Source organism: Bubalus kerabau, chromosome 21 (genome assembly GCF_029407905.1).
Source record: "Bubalus kerabau isolate K-KA32 ecotype Philippines breed swamp buffalo chromosome 21, PCC_UOA_SB_1v2, whole genome shotgun sequence".
Classification (NCBI taxonomy): Eukaryota; Metazoa; Chordata; class Mammalia; order Artiodactyla; family Bovidae; genus Bubalus; species Bubalus kerabau.
The window spans coordinates 25268754-25285735 of NC_073644.1; the positions used below are offsets into that span (position 1 = coordinate 25268754).

Here is a 16982-nt window from a genome sequence, read left to right on the forward strand (position 1 = left end):
AAAGATGGTGGAAAAAACTTATCTGGATATTGGACAGAAAGCCTGACCTGATAAAAATAACCCACTGGGGCCTCGTGGGGGGCAGTAGGTCTCAACCATCCAAACACCCCTGTCCTCCCAGAACCCCGGCAAGATGCAGGGAGGGGAAATGTACAAGGTAAATAAACAGGGGAGTAGAACAATCTCCATGGGAAAATGCATTCCTGTAAGGATAATATTCTCCACTGCATGTGTTATGTTGGGTGAATTCTCAGGTGGATGATCATGCTATCCAGGATATATGACAGTCTGTCCAACCACACCCTGCTGAATGGGGGCCTACAGTTCCCCCAGCATTTCTAGCTGAGGTTTGTCACTCTTTGACTTCTTAACATTTGATACGAGGCAGGCAGGGAGGGAAGTTGAGGACAAGTGATTCAAGAACAGAGGTATACTTAGGCTTAGTCAATTTCCTTGTGCCCTGTGGCCCACCCAAGGGCATAGAATCCCAGAGTATTCATGGGGGACTGGTTCCAGGATACCCCCATCCTGCAGATGCCAGCATCCATGGATACTCAAAGTCCCCTCCAGTTGAGCCTCAGTATCCACAGATTCTGAATCTGCTGATATGGACAGCCAGCTGTATATTTTCTTAAAAAGTGTTTTCCTAATGATCTTGGAGGGTCATGAACTATTCATCACCATGGAAGGCCTCTTTTCATTTTCCAGCTCAGAATTTATAGGAATACATGGTGAGTGACAGCTATAAGAAGCATTAAACCTTTTCCTGTCTTAGAATTCATGGGCTAAGGGGTATTGTCAGAATATTCCAGAAAGGGAGGGTGGAAGGAAGGAGAAGACACCAAGTTTTGGAATAATGTGAAAGATCCAGCCACTGAGCGGCGGGGGCCGAAGTGGTGGGTGGTGTGGGGTGGCGTCTCGGTACCTGATAGGCTTCGTCCTGTAGCTTCTGTTTTAGGTACTCCTCCATTTTCAGCTCATTCTCCAGCTGCCGGACGGAGTCATCTTCATAGTTCTCATCCTCTGGCCGCACGTAGGGGTCCCCGTCTTCTGTAACCCTGGAGTCAACCACAGAGGGCGTTTTGGAGCAAATCTTAAAAGGCAAATATGAGTGGAATCCCTGTATTACCTGCCGTTCTGGGTGCACATTTATTTTGTCTCTAATTCACTTCTTTGCTTCGATTTACTTCGATTTAGGATTTTCTTTGACATGATGAAAAAACCTTGAAAGACGCTTTGGAAGTTTGGAGAAATATATGATCAAGGCGTTCTCATAGGCAGTTTTTCTATGGTGGTCTGGTGATCGTTGTCACCTGTTTTCCTAGAGTTTCTTGGAATGAGTTGCCCTTTAAATGTTTCCCATTCTTAAAAAAAAGGCAGGCTTATCTTTTGAGAGGATACAGTTTTCCCAATTTGGGGGCTTAAAAAAACGGAGTCCAAGAGCACTTTCTATAAGGAAAGTGAGCCCTCTAGTGAAATAATGTCTAAGAATATTTGTTTATAATTTAATGCTCTTTGTGTTCTGCATGTATATAGGCCCATGCAGTCATGTGCTGTATTTTTATGGTAGAATCAAGGCTCAGAGTATCAGCCAATCAATGTCAGGGAGACTAATATTCTAACCCACAGCTCTTGATCTTAAAGATGTATACTATCTCTGACTTTAAGAAATCCATTTAAATTGTCCAATTCCACCATGAAACAAATGGATAAGAATGATCTCATTCACTAATGTGTGACTCTCCATCTATTCATCCAAGTATATATAAAGTTCTTCCTGGGACTGAATATAAATTCACTATCTAAATCATATGACTAAAATATTCTCGGGCTAAAACACAGTACATGCTTAGATAGTACAGATATTAAAATATCCCCTAAAATGAAAAAGAGTGGTCAAGTAGAAGTTTCTGGGTTGGAACATAAATGCCAATGTTCATGTTTATTTATATCTGTACGGCATGTTCTTGTTATTTTTAGAGGTTTGGGGCCAGCCTAAATAGGTCTGCAAGGCCTCTGTAAACTTTCCCTTCCCAACCCCCACAGCCCTGTTGGTAGTTGGTCCTGCCACCAGCCTGCCAGGAACAGCAGATCGGGTGGCTTTAGCTACAGTCTTGGATCTTACGAGTGGATCAAGAAAGTTTTAGGTCACCACCATGTAAATGCTCAATTATAAAAAATCACATAGATACATTATTTACCAGACTGAACTGATCACAGTTCACCAGTCTGAATAACAAACAAATCAAATAATTCTAAATTATAGAGGGAAGGACAAGAAAGCGAACTACAATTAAAAGCAGCAGCCTCCTGCCACATAAAATCATAACTGTTTTGTTGTGATATTATGCTCTCTGCCTTTTCACAGCTGGCTTTCAAACCATGTCTATTTATAATTTCCCATTATTACTGGTCTTTTTACTCACTCCTTGGATGGGGAGTCAAAACACCAGAAAGGCCTCTGGTTAGTTTCTTCTTTGGGTCTTTAAAACAGACAGTTTATTTTTGTAGACGAGTCTGCAGTTCTTCTCATGTTAAGCCCCACCACCCTTCTGTAGCTTTTTTTTAAATTGCTCATCAACTCCCTTTTCCAGCTTCTGGGTGAGCCCTTGTCTGTATTTCTCAGAACTCCACTTATTTAACTTTCTTCATTTTATTCTTTTCCCTCCCAAGCTGGGCTCTGCAGGTCTGTCCTTGCTTTGCCTTTGTTTCTCAGCTTTAACTTTTTCTGCCTGACTACTTGGAGCTGATCCAAGGTCATAATCTAGTCGGGAATGTCACTGATTCTACTGGCTCCTGTCAAGCTACAGAAACCTAATTGGGTGAAAATCTTTGCAAAATGTCTTTTGAAGGTCAGATTTATACATATTCAACAAGTCAAGCAAATTGGACTTCTTTATAACGAGATTTTTATACATTTAGTTATTCAAATCACAAGTGCATAGATGATGTTTATACTCACTTTAAACAGAGGCCTCTCTAGTATCACCGGGTCCCTTAAGAGTGAATCTAGTAAATTCGGAAGACAGGATGATTTATCCTCTGAACTAGTCTATGAGTCCTGGGACGCCGGGAGTGATTTTTGACACTATTTTGTATCTAACTGGTTGAGTGCCTTGGGCAGGCCAGGATCTCAGCAGGCACTGGCTGGTTTTCATTACTGATACTCTGGAAATTGTTAGGAGGAAAAGTCACAATGAGAAATTGAAACGAAGCGCCCTTCTACCTGGGCTTCCCAGGGGGCGCTAGTGGTAAAGAACCCGTCTGCCAATGCAGGAGACACAAGAGACGCGGGTTTGATCCCTGGGTCAGGAAGATCTCCTGGAGGAGGGCGTGGCAACCCACTCCAGTACTCTTACCTGGAGAACCCCATGGACAGAGGAGCCTGGGCTGCAGGCCATAGGGTCACACAGATTGGGACAGGCCTGAAGTGACTTAGCACACACACACCCTTCTACCTTTTCTGGCAGAAAAGGAAACTGCGTCATTCCTTTCCAAAATGAAAAACTAAGCAACCATGTTTTTATTTTCCTATGCTCCCTGCAGAGTGTTCTGTTGCTGAAACAAACACCCCCCAGGCAGAAGATACTCACATGTCCCCACGCATGGTGCTCGGGGTAGCTCCACCGTGAAGGTACCCAGGTTTTCGGGCATGGATTTGTGCTAGAAAAGCTTTTTCAGAGGTTGGTGATGGGACCAGATCTTCAAACTGTGTCCGTGCAAATTCAGAATCCACGTTACTATCAGTTTCACTTCCCACCTCTATTAGGTACAATTGAAGAAAGTAAAGAATATCTTAGATTTTTTTATGATCAGCCAATAAAGGGCTAGGCTTAACATAAATTAACCTGTGCTGTGTAAAACACTGACCAGCTACTGTACACAAGTCAAGTGAGTGTTCATTTGTTTTCAAAATGAGAATTGATATTGACATGAATTACCATAAAATCAGGAAGACTCTTGAAAGTCCCTTGTACTACAAGGAGATCCAACCAGTCCATCCTAAAGGAAATCAGTCCTGAATATTCATTGGAAGGACTGATGTTGAAGCTGAAACTCCACTATTTTGGCCACCTGATGCGAAGAACTGACTCATTTGAAAAGACCCTGATGCTGGGAAAGATTGAAGGCAGGAGGAGAAGGGGATGACAGAAGATGAGATGGTTGGATGGGATCACTGACTCAATAGACATGAGTTTGAGTAAACTCTAGGAGCTGGTGATGGACAGGGAGGCCTGGTGTACTGCAGTCCATGGGGTCGCAAAGAGTTGCGACTGAGCGACGGAACTGAACTGAACCATAAGATCATTTAGAATACAGTATTGTCTTTTTTGGGCTTCCCTGGTGGCTTAAATGGTAAAGAATATGCCTGAAATGTGGGAGATCTGGGTTTGATCCCTGGGTCAGGAAGATCCCCTGAAGAAGGGAATGGCAACCCACTCCAGTATTCTTGCTTGGAGAATTCCATGGACAGAGGAGTCTGGTGGGCTACAGTCCATGGGGTTGCAAGGAGTTGGACATGACTGAGCAACTAACACACATACACACACACACACACATTGTCTTTTTAAAATCTCAATAATGTTACAAGGAATTTTTGTCTTAATAACTGACAATTCTCCAAGCATTCTGTTTTTCCCCCTCTTCTTTAAAACTGTTGTTACTTTTGCTTAATATTATTGGGTTGGCCAAAAGGCTTGTTTGGGGTTTCCATGAGCTATTAGGGAAAATCTACTTTAACAAGATAAACAAACCTAAAATACTACATTCACTTATTATTTCAAAGTACTGTAAGAGTATAAACTAATAGTACTTTGAAACATCCCCGATGAGAATGTATTCATTTTCTTCATCATTTGCTAGGGCACTGGGTATATGCCACTAACCATGATATATATATTAACTACAGTCATTTTTATCCTATCTGGTAATCTTAACCTAAAATAATAGCAGCAATTTCTATTGCTATTATTTTAGGTTAAGATTACCATTTCATTATTTTAACTCTAATTATAGAGACTTTCAGAAATTTAAGTCCAGATTTTTTTTTTAATGTTGAAGTTTTATTTTTACAGTTTTTGTAATCTCAACTACATGACCACAGTCCTGAAAAATAGTCATATTGCTAGTAGGGCTTTCATGAATAGATGAAATGTATTCCTAACTAGCAAGATATTTATTTGTATATTAACACTGTTAAATTGTCTAAAACTCTGTAGTATTATTAGGATAAAGAGTACTGCAATTTTATGCTATATATTTTCTGGGAAGATCTTTCTTTGGTGGTATTGCAAAGATGAATTTCAGTTTGTTGTTGTTTAGCGGCTAAGTCATGTCCAGCTCTTTTGCAACCCTATAGACTATAGCCCAAGAGGCTCCTCCGTCCCAGGCAAGAATACTGGAGTAGGTTGCCATTTCCTTCTCCAGGGCATCTTCTTCTCCTAGGGATCAAACTCTTGTCTCCTGCATTGGTGGGCAGATTCTTTACCACTGAGCCACTTAGGAAGCCCAAATTTCAGTTTAGCTTCATTCAAATAGCCACGCATTCCAAATTAACAGAGCCTAAATTAGTAAATAAGACATTTGACCTTATAAACTAACTTCAGCATCATGTCACATTGGGTCATGATATTTTTAACAGTGGCTACCTTGGAATTCTGGATTTTTAAAAAATGTTATTTTTAATTGGAGGGTAATTACAATATAATGATGGTTTCTGCCATACATCAACATGAATCAGCCACAGGCATACCCATGGGATTCTGGATTTACAAGTCAATTTTAATATTTTTCTTTATTCTTTTCTGCATTTTTCAAACTTTCTGCATTAAGCATGTATTTATAGTCTTTTCATCAGCAAAATGTAAACAGTACTAAAAAATCTAATATCCCAACAAAATGTCACATAGATCTTTAAAAAATCTTTTTCTACTTGACAATGAGAAGATCTCTTTTAAACAGCAAAGTTGTTTCTAATTGTAAATAACTGGAATCAACCTAAATATTAAACATTAAATGAATAGTTAAACTAGAGTAGTTTAGCTTACAGTAAATGTTATTTTCTTCTTTATACAATTCTGAGTTATTAGCTATTTTGGGGGTAATAAATAAAGTTAAGAATAGACCCTGATGTTGGGAAAGATTGAAGGCAAAAAGAGAAGGGGGGTGCAGAGGATGAGATGGTTAGACAGCATCACCAATTCAATGGACATGAATTTGAGCAAACTCTGGAGATAGTGGATGACAGAGAAGCCCAGCGTGCCACAGTCCATGGGGTCGCAGAAAGTTGGATAAGACTTAGAGACCGAACAACAACAAAAAACATTTAAAGATAATGCTGAAATCTCCAGAGGCCTTTGGTAAAAGTTTACCTATAAAGTGTTAATTCTTAAACTCAAGATGGTCTCACATTTCTCACTCAGACAATACACATCTTAAGATAAGAATGCAGAGTTTTCAGCTAAAAGGATTGCACCTAAGTGTTCTATGAGCAGATCCCTAACAGAAGTTATGTGTCCTTCTGCAGTGAGCAGACAGATAAGAGGGGACCAGGGACTCACCAGAATTCAACTCTTTCACAAGAGAGGACATGGTGTTCGTGATGGAATCTGCTGCTACTAGTAAGTCATTCCTTAAATTTCTTCTTGAGCCTTAGGAAAGAATGATAACGGAAAAAAAAAATTCAATACTCTCCTTTTCCCCCAATTTTTATGCTGTTTATCATTCCCATTGAAATTCTACAGCAAGAAAACTTCCAAAACTTCTTTTCAAAAGTGCTTTGGTTCATTTCCTAAAAAAAAAAACAAAACAAACTTTGTGTTCAGGGCAATGGGCTTTGATGTATGAAGACATGGCAATTGATGGGGATTCATACAATTTATTGTTCAAACTGGGACAATTTTACAAGTGAAAGGGGTGGTATTGGTAACAAGAATGAGGACTTCTCTGGCTGTCCAGTGGTTAAGACTTTGCCTTCCAATGTAGGGGGTGTGGGTTCAATCCCTGGTCGGAGATCTAAGGTCCCACATGCTTCACAGCCAAAAAACCAAAACGAAACAGAAGCAATATTGTAACAAATTTGATCAAAGTTTTAAAAATGGTCCACATCAAAAAAAAAAAAAAAAACTTAAAAAAATGACTGGGTGAGCTGGCACACACAGGGATGGTCGCAGGTAAACCGGCATATGTGATCACCCTACTTAAGTGCTGCCCTCATAGATGAAAAGTCTGGTTTCCCCACCAGAGCTGTGCCTTCCCAGCAGCTGCTACCGCTGTAGCCATTACCTGGTGGCTGAAGTGCATCAGATTCTGATCTCCAGCATTTCAGCCTCCGCTTTCCGGCAGGGCTCCCCAAACTCCCCCGACTATTTCAGGTACCTCTTGGGAATGGGAACCCTGTGCACCGAATGTCCTCAGAGGGTGGAAAAGGGGTGACGATTCTTGCTCCTGCTGCCAAGACATGGGCAGAAGATGTATGCCAAATACCCTGACTCAGAACTTAGACCAATTTTCTCTATGGTTGAGAAAGATTATTATGAGATTTCCATCACACTAAGGGTTCAAACGGGGCCTTCTCTGGTGGCTCAGTGGTAAAGAATCCGCCTGCCAGTGCAGGAGACTTGTGTTTGATCCCTGGGTTGGGAAGATGGCCTGGAGAAGGAAATGGCAACCCACTCCCGTATTCTTGCCTGGGAAATCCCATGGACAGGGGAGTCTACTGTGCTATAGTCCAAGGGGTCGCAAAAGAGTTGGACGTGACTGAGCAATTAAACAATAACAACAGCAAGGGTTAAAAGGATATTTGTGTGCTGGCCTGGGAGCAGGGCAAGGAGCCCAATTGAGAGCTAAGTCCATGATATGTTTAAAAAAGAGGCTCAGCATTCCAAATACGTGGCTTACAGAAACTTCGGCAGGAAGAGAAACAGCCTTGCAGTACATACATTGCTAGAAGAGGCAGCAGTGGGAGAACGCTGTTTGGCATCTCCAATCACTCTCTGCCCTCCTCTGTGAACTGTGGGGGCCTCGCCTCCCAGCCCCAGAACACAGAGGCAATGAGTCAACTCTCTAAGGCATCTGGAAGGTGACTAAGCATCCTTTTCGATTGTCTCTGTGCTAAAGAGATGGGCTTGTTTACTCTCAAATCTTGAGTTTCCTTTCATGTAAAAAGAAGAAAGCCGGAAATATCTTGCAGGATTTTCAAATGGATTACATTCATATAATTTCCTAGGGATACTGTTGGAAGGATTTTTTTCCTTTCCCTTAAGGAGCAAAGGCTCATTAAAAAAACAGGGCAGGGCAAGAGAAGCCAGAAGATAAGATGGTGAAGGGATGAACAGATCAGCGTAGGGAGTTGCTAAAAGGTCTTGCAGGCTTGGCTCTGACACAAGCCACGGAACAGTCTAGAACATCTTTGGTATTGGCTCTGATAACTATAGAACACGCAATCCTTGGCGACTTTTTTTTTGGTCACATAAAGCAGAACACAGCAAAGTAATAACGATAATAGTAGTAATGCCACTTACTTTGTGCAAACGCCTCCTGTACGTCTCCCCCTACCCCCGTGAGTGAGTCCTGAGGCGTGTGGGTCGGGGTGGAGCAGGCGGACGCGGACCGCACCGGCATGGGAATAGGCCTGCTGATGGTGTGGCTAGGGGAGGAGCGGGGGGAGCCTGCCCCCTGGGTCTGGAGAGACAAGGCAAGCCATTAATTTGTTTTCCCAAGAAGATGCCAAATGCCCTTCCCAGTGCCTCTGTTAAATGTTAAAAACCGTGACAATGGAATCCCAAAGCGAGCTGAAGTTCTAGGTCATGGAGATGGCAATGCTCAACTTGAGTTGCGGGTGCAGACAGTTTAGGACCTTACCGGACATAGTCTGGAGTTTGGGTTACAAACCGAAAGCGGAGATTATTAGTACCATATTCACTGTTCTACGTAATAGATGAGATGTTTGCCCACGTAATGAAACTATTGTTAAGCAGTGATAATTTCAAGGTGTTTATTTTCTCCTTGAAAGAAGATATATACAGAATAAAAAGACATTAGGAAAAAATTTAAATATAAACTCGGAGACTATTTAGGATGGATGTGGTATATTGCTCTTCCTAAATTTTCAACCAGTCTGTCCTGCCTTCATCTGCAGAGGATAATTTATAGTGCCTATCATGTCATGCCATATTGTGTGTGTTAAGTCTCAAATTAAGACTCAAATGAGGTGTAAATTGTTTAGTCCCTACTTTATAGGAAAAGTTGACTGTTGAATTGCTCTGATTCAGGGATTCAAATGAGGATGAGAAACATAGAAATCTTGGTTTCGGGTTTGGGGGTAATGCTTCCTATAGGAATTGTCTTTCTCTTCACCTATGAAAAAGCAATATTCTAGCAGTAAGAACAGTGGGATTTAAAAATGAGTGAAGAAAAAGGAGAAAACAACTTAAAAGTCATTCATCTCCTCACTCCAACCCTCAGCAGGAAATCATTCTGAGACTTATCACACCTTGAATTTCATAGGTTCGGCTCTGCAGTGAGGTCTCTTGGAATCATTTTCTGTTTTAATAATTAGTTTACAAAGGCAGTCAAGTCAGCACAAACATGAAAATGTAAGAAGTGCATATACAACAGATTAGATGTTCACATCAATTGCACTCCAGCCCGCTGGGGCTGGCCAGGGAGAGTGAGGACTGGTTCACAGCAAGCTCCAGAGATTCATCATCATCCCATTCAAACCCCAGACATGCACCACAGAGCAGTGCTCTGGAGTATTCCATTTAGGTCTTTGCTGTGGGTTCAGCTGCTTGCAGTTAAAACACACAACATCAATCCTGTAAAATGCCATGCTGTTAGCTTTCCAGGGCTCCAGCATCACACATAAAAGTCAAATCTATAAATTGAGAAAAATCCAGAATTTAAAATGAAGCAAAACAGAAAATAACTCATGTGATGCTTGCGGCGCTGAGGATTCCACTCTTTCACTCACAACAGTACCTTGGAGTGGCCCGTGAGGCCCAGAGAAGTGAAGTTTGCCTGCTGGTGATGCTTTGCAGCCCCTTGCCCCAGCCTTCTCCGGGATGGACCTGGTTTCCCCTAGTGAACTCGGGCAGCTCAAGGTCATTACGGTGACTCCTCTGCTGATGAGCTACCTGGACACCTCCCTGCATCTCACACCAATAGGTGGTGACTTCACTTTTGAGTCATGCTTCGCCATGTACAAAAGGTTTTCACATACATTCCCACTGATGTCTCTCCATGACCTACTGAAGTAGGCCCCATTATGCCAAATGTGCCGTCATGGACCACAAGGTTCAGAGAGGTGAAAAGAATTGTCCAGGAGATGGGGCTAGAGGGTCTGGGCTGGGGCCTGAGCCCAGGTGCTCTGCCTGTCCTGGGCTGTAGATGGCCTGGATGGCCTATGGCTGGTGGAGGGTCCCTAAAGGAGACAGGTGTTGGTCAGTTCCCCTGAGGTCAGGCGCCTCTCCCTGGCAACCCTCCTGTGGATCCTTTCCAAGACAGGGCCCTTGGCAGGGCTCCTTGCCCCTTCTCATCTCTTTTCTTTACCAAGGACCCAGATGTAGGTGGCAGGAGGGACTGGCCATGGGAAGCTGGACAGGGGGGTTGAAGGAAGATTTCTCTTGGCTACACAGGGTGGGTTACCTTCTTTACCCTGGAAGCCACATCCTCTTCCGTGATAGGAGGTTCACAATAATAATAAAACTCCACTCTTGTATGCAATTTATAGTCTCTAGAGCATATCAGCATGCCTTAGTTTGCTTTATTCTCTCAACAACCACTTGAGGTATGAGTACTCCCATTTTTCAGGTTAGCAAGACTCAGAGGTCATAATCACCCAAGGTCTCTGAGCTAGTGAAGGACAGAGATGAAATGGACCCCCCAGCCTTTAGGCCACAAGGCCAGGGTTTTCCTACATCACCACAGCTATTTCTCAGGATTGTGGGCACCGGGACCAACCTTCGCATGCTTCCATCGCTGTTTCAAAACATACTGTCACTAATGTTGAAAGGGTGAGCTACCCAAAGGCTCAGAAGATGCAGGACAAGGGTGCGTGGGGAGTGTGTTGGAGCAGTGGTCTAGGGCTTTCTGCTGGGCTATGCAGTAGTACCTTCTAGTTACTGCTCATGGAGAGCAGTGTGAGTGCCAGAGTGGCAGAAGAGCCTTTGGGCTGTTTATCAGTCAGTTCAGAAATACAGGCCCCCCGTCTCTTATCTGCAAAGGTGAAATCCAATGGGCTACATGTGTTGTTTCCTAACTGCTATGAGGCTACTTACGTGGTATCTGCACTGTATTGAGTTTCTAAAACCAGATTCTGAGTTCTGGAGCATCTCTGGACCCAGTGATTTTGGATATGGGGCTGTGGGCCTGTGTTTCAGTATCTGATGTTACTGGGGCTGTAGTGCATGCCAGCCCTGCCCACACCTGTGCCACTGGATTCTGTACCATATGATGTTCCCGGGGCTGCTGCCACAGGGCACCACAGGGCACCATGCCACCTTTGGGTACCACACTGGCCTCCGCTCTCCCTGTTTAACACCATGTCTCCAAAGCCAACTTTCCCTACCCCTTTCTGCCTCTTTCCTGTCTTCAAAACTCCCATGAGTAGACTTGTGTTAAGAGAAAAATAACAGACTGTGGTTATATGTTAAGGGAAAAACAATTGACTGAGTCTAAATTACACCCATGTGTGAATGACTAACAGCTATTATCTTCTAAATGAATTTCTAATTGGTGCAATTACAAGCAGTCTGATTGTGTGAAGAAATTAGGTGGATGATTCGGTGCTGAAGTCAAGATTCAGCTGCATCTTCCCCCCAGTCATGACCAGCCTTTACCCAGACCTGGGGGTAGAATCCTGGCTCCCTGCGTTATCAGGGCCCACCTCCCTCTGTCAGCACTCAATGACAGTAGACACCAGGGGCTTCCCTGGTGGCTCAGATGGTAAAGCATCTGCCTGCAATGCGGGAGACCTGGGTTTGATCCTTGGGTCAGGAAGATCCCCTGAAGAAGGGAATGGCAACCCACTCCAGTATTCTTGCCTGGAGAATTCCATGGATGGAGCCTGGCAGACTACAGTCCACGGTATCACGAAGAGTGACTAACACTTTCACTTTCAGACTTACTGCTGGGAACACCATCTCAGGCCTTCCTGACCACTGTTCTTGCCGGACCACTAGGGAAGACAGTTATCTCTTAGCTTTGGGGTAGAAGAGTGAATATGGTACAGTTTCATTTTCACAGGTGTATCCTGTAGAGAACTGTGGCCTCTGGCCTGGTCATGAGGCATGGCCGTTGGGTAACAACTTTAGAAGAGTTAGAGTGAATAATCTCTGTGAATATCCTTTCTTGGAAATTACTCAGTGATTAATGGAGCAAAGACTTAAGGGACAATGGTCCATGCAGATCAATATATAGATTTCAAATTCTTGAGGAGAGAGTTGATTTATGGATGAAGGAAACAATTCATCATACTTGGCAAATTTAAAATAGCTCTCTTCCCAGAGAATAAATGAAAAATTCATTTCTACCCTCCATTCTCTGAGAATCCACTCAACCTGCTGTTGTATCAATTTTTAAAAAGTGTGACAAGATCCATAAATTTTCTGATTTTTTTCCAGGAAGGATTTGGGTTTCCACTCTGTCCCAGAAAGGAATGAGGCTTCAGGGGAAGTGCCCAGTATCACTTTGTAGAACCAGCACCATCTAGAGGAATGGCCAAGCAGATGGTCAAGAGACAAGGGGAGGTGGTACTATGGACTCTCCCCAACCCAGGTCACCCACTCCCCGAAAGTCAGCCTCTCAGGTTTGGTGGAGAATGCAGCACAGTCAGGCCTGCCTGATTTTATGTGGCTGCCTGTTTAGTGACATCCAACCCTCTTCTCATCCTTTCTTCCAAATCACCCTGATTATCATCACAGGGCTTCATGTGGGGATGCAGATGAGGTGCCTAATTCTGATTGGTCAGACAGGAGGCACCATGTGCCTTGCGTCTTACAGCAGAGATTTCCAGGCAGAAAAGAAGAAGCACTGTGGGAGACAGAGGAGCATTCCAGGGCTTGGAGTACCAGGGAAAGGCCTGGGAAGTCTGAGGGGTACTGCAGACATGCTGGGGTAGCCAGTGGGGTTGATACACCAGGCTTGCTGTGAGGAGCGGAACAGATGAAGCCGGAAAGAGCTGGAGCCAGGTGTGGGGGCCTCCAGCGTCATTAAAGGGGCTTAGCCTTTATCCTGAATTAGAGGATCATTTTGTAAGGTTTTTTAAACAGAGAAGCAATTTTTACTTTTCGAGAATTAGTTAACAATCCCTAATTTAAAAGAAATGTGAGAGAGAGAGAAAGAGGAGAGAAACAGAGAGAAGAGGAGAGGAGAGAGAGAGAGAGAGAGAGAGGCTGGGGAGGTCTGTTTTTGAACACAAATTTCAGTCCTAATATTACAGTCGATTATTTCTGATGCGAATCATCCCCATCCCTATTCATTTGTGATCACTTCCCTACTCCATAGGCTACCCACCAGAGAGGACAAGCAGAGGAAATGATGGAAGGTGAACCTAAGCTGGTAAAATCTATTATTTCTGACCTGTGCATATTTCACAATATGTTTGGAAGAGGCAGGAACCTAAGCGACCATGATTTCCCCAGGGAATTGGGCCATTCAGTTGTAAACAGAGAATAGAATACAGCAGGAGATGGAACTGGGAATGATGTGTGACTTTCTTCCCCTGACTGAGACACTTAGCTAATGTGAGAAAGAGTATGTGTGTGTGTGTGTGTGTGTGTGTAAAATGTGGGTCAAATTAGAAAAGCTTATATATTCTGATGTATATGTGTACACATACATACATACATTTATCCTTATATCTGATATGCACAGAGCATTTTACAAAGTGCTTTTACATCCATTATCTTTTTGAATCTTTACAACAACCCTGAGACCCATGTATTATCAGTATGTTTGAGATAAATTGCTAGGAAGTTCATTGACTTACTCAAGATCTTAGAGCTGTGAGTAAGGAACTTAGACCACCATAACTCAGGGCTAACTCCAGTAATCTTTCTAAGAAAATTATTATTGAGATACTACTTTCTGAACTCAAAGTCAGGATACTTGATTTTAGAGCAGGTCATGGGCTTTGGCGCTGGAAAGATACTAGAAACTTGGGAACATACCGCCACTGCTAGTATATCCCAGCCGCCTTCATTATTAAACTTTTTATGAGTGTTCTTTTTATGGTTCCTTCAATAAATCTTAAAAATACACAAAGAAGAAAGAGGGTAGGATAATTTCGACTCAAGTTTGTAAAAAAATTTATTGCTTATGAGACCATAATCATCATCATATTATATTACAGGCACTATTTCTTTTTTAAAAAAATTCATGTTCTCTCCTCAAGGGGAATAAATTCATGCATTACCTCCAACAAGAAACAGTATAAGTAGGAATTATATATACCAGTATAATAAAATACATTGAACCACACAGACTTATGATAAAGCAAGTAGAGGTTATTAAATCAAGCACAATTTGTTGTGTGTGGTGCCTTAAATCTGATTTTACAAAGAGACTGTCCCCAGAGGGGAAAGGCTCATAAATAAAAACAGAATTTAGAAGCAGACGCCAGACTAAAACTTCTAAATTCTCTCCTTAGATCATGTTATACTATGAGAAGTCTATAAATTCAGATTGCATTTGTTTATTTCCTTGTAGAACTGCCTCTGCAGGATTGGGACATATGGGGTTCTGTCTTTAGTTCTGACTGAAGGTCAGTATAAGAATCAGCCACGTGAAATCTACTACTGCATGTGTCTGCTTTATTGTTCACTCCTCCTCTGGTAAAGCTCTGAGTGAAATTTCCTTTTCATATTTTATGCCAACAGAAATTTTGGCCCCTTGAGGACTGACATTTCTGTTCTGATAAAACTACCAATTATGTTTTCCCTTTTTTGCCTCATTGCTAGAAAGCTCAGAGTAACACCCCTGTCCCTTAAGATAAGCGTATTTGCATTTTCTTTAGTGTTTGATTTTTCTATTTCTATTTTATGAAGTCATTGTTTATGTCTTTAGTTAGTTGTAAGCTGCCTTGTGTCCTTTTGGAAAAGAGACTTGACTATAAGCAAAGACATGAGTAAGACTGCAAAGACTCCCCCGACCCAGACAATGCATTGTTGACATGTCTGGGTGTTGCCAATAGTGGTCCTTAACCTCGGCAGCGATAACCACTGCGGGCTGACATTCAGTGATGCTGCAGCTGTTGAGGGCTCAGCGGGGGAGGAGCTGGGGGGGAAGCAGGCAGTAATGCAGTGATGGACGCTGCCATGGTTTGGCTCTATGCATCCATCTGTTTATGAACGTCCTGGTCCACTGAGCCTTTCAAAAATGCGTTGCCTTGGAAATGGAAGAGAGAGGGTCCCCAAAGGACAATGGCTAAAGTCAGGCTGACTGACTGCAGGCTGGTTACCCTCTGCCTCCACTAGGAGGAGTAAGGTTATAGTTGAGCTTTCTTTCTATTTTCTATGCACATGCTGAGTAAGAGACAGGAAGGAAAAGAGGCAGGAAAGGACCATGAGATGGCATTTTTCTTTACCATGATCTAAGTGTTTTGTATGTACAATAGCAACACCCCAGGTATGAATTTATGGGCAATTATACAGGCAGCAAATGTGTGTCCTTTACCCAGGGGGGCTGTCTCTCATTAAAATTTGACTTCAGTTTAGTGAAGTAACTTTGTTCACAAAATACAAATAATGTAATACATTGTCTTTATTGTCTGACATTACAGATTCGTTTTACACTTTCCTTTTTTTTTTTTTTTTTTTTACAGACCATGGGAATGAAGGGTAAAAATGTGTCCAGCATTTTGCAAACATTCTTTGTTACACACAAACACGCACAATGAATAATAGGAAAGAGAATACAGAAGAATGAAAGGGTACGTTGAAATCAGACAGGCTGTGGTTGTCATGGATCCATGGAAATAATGTCAAACTTTTTGATAAGACCGGCAGGTGGGATATATTGTCATACACAGCTCGGTACATGCACTGGGAATGAAAGCTGCTTTTATTTTGCTTTTTGTTTTATTCTTATTGCATTTTGAGCACGTTGCTCCCTCTGCTGGCTTCTGCACCAGGCCACGTGGTCAGACAGAGGGCTTCAGTTCAGCTACAGTTAGAGAGCCACAGGGGTCATATTTCCAGGGAAGATGTATGTAACCCCTTGTGAACTCCTAGAGCAGAAAGGTGCTTGGTGATAAGATAAAGGCTGAAAGTTACCTATTCTTTGGAGATGACCGTCAACCAATGGTAGGTATATTCTAGTCTGAGAAGTGAACAGTTAGAGTTCAGTCTTTCTCTTATTAGACTGAGCACTTAATGGTGAGCAGTGGGGAACAGGGCTTAGTAATTAGGCAATGAGAGGAGATGTAATTGGCTGATTTTTACGAAAAGAAGTTCCACACCTTTTCAGTAAAATGGAAACTGAACTGAACATTCACAGGATGAGCGGATGTCGAGGTTAGCTTCTAAGTGCTAACTGAGGTAGAACCTCAGTGGGTTCCACCTAATGGACCATTAGTAATTGTGGTGAGTGTCTTTCTATTAAGAGAAGGGTCTGATCAACGACCCAGAAAAAGCATGAGACTGCTTTGAAACTTAGACCCTGGAGCTCTAAAGAGTTTCCAACAAATTAAATATGTTTCCTGTTCTAAAAGATGTAATAGCTCTTCTTTTGATGTTGATGGTAGTTATAGTTACAAAAAATGCTAAATTTTATGTGTCTCAATTCAAGCACTACATTGAAAAGGAAGCAAATTAGTATACTTTTTTTTTTCTCTTTCCAAACTGAAGCATGAACATACATTAGAGGCAAAAGCAATGAGAAAAACGGCAGGACGGCAGGCCCCTCCACTGTTAGTTAAGACCTGCAGTAGGGCACATAACTTACTCCCTGCTTCAATTCTTCTTCCTACAGAAAGATTGAAT

At 42.4% G+C, this 16982-nt stretch overlaps 1 protein-coding gene across 14 annotated transcripts in view; it reads right to left on the reverse strand.

The window, feature by feature from the left end:
* Positions 1-16982, reverse strand: part of DTNA (dystrobrevin alpha) — a 317537-nt gene that overhangs the window by 8189 nt on the left and 292366 nt on the right. For 6 of the 14 annotated variants that reach the window (XM_055559506.1, XM_055559505.1, XM_055559509.1 and 3 more), the window contains 5 exons: positions 16945-16965; positions 8523-8682; positions 6561-6650; positions 3594-3762; positions 926-1058 (listed from right to left, as the gene is read on the reverse strand). In XM_055559506.1, the coding sequence (XP_055415481.1) occupies positions 926-1058; positions 3594-3762; positions 6561-6650; positions 8523-8682; positions 16945-16965 (573 nt within the window). The other 8 variants (XM_055559513.1, XM_055559515.1, XM_055559512.1 and 5 more) reach the window with 2 other exon arrangements.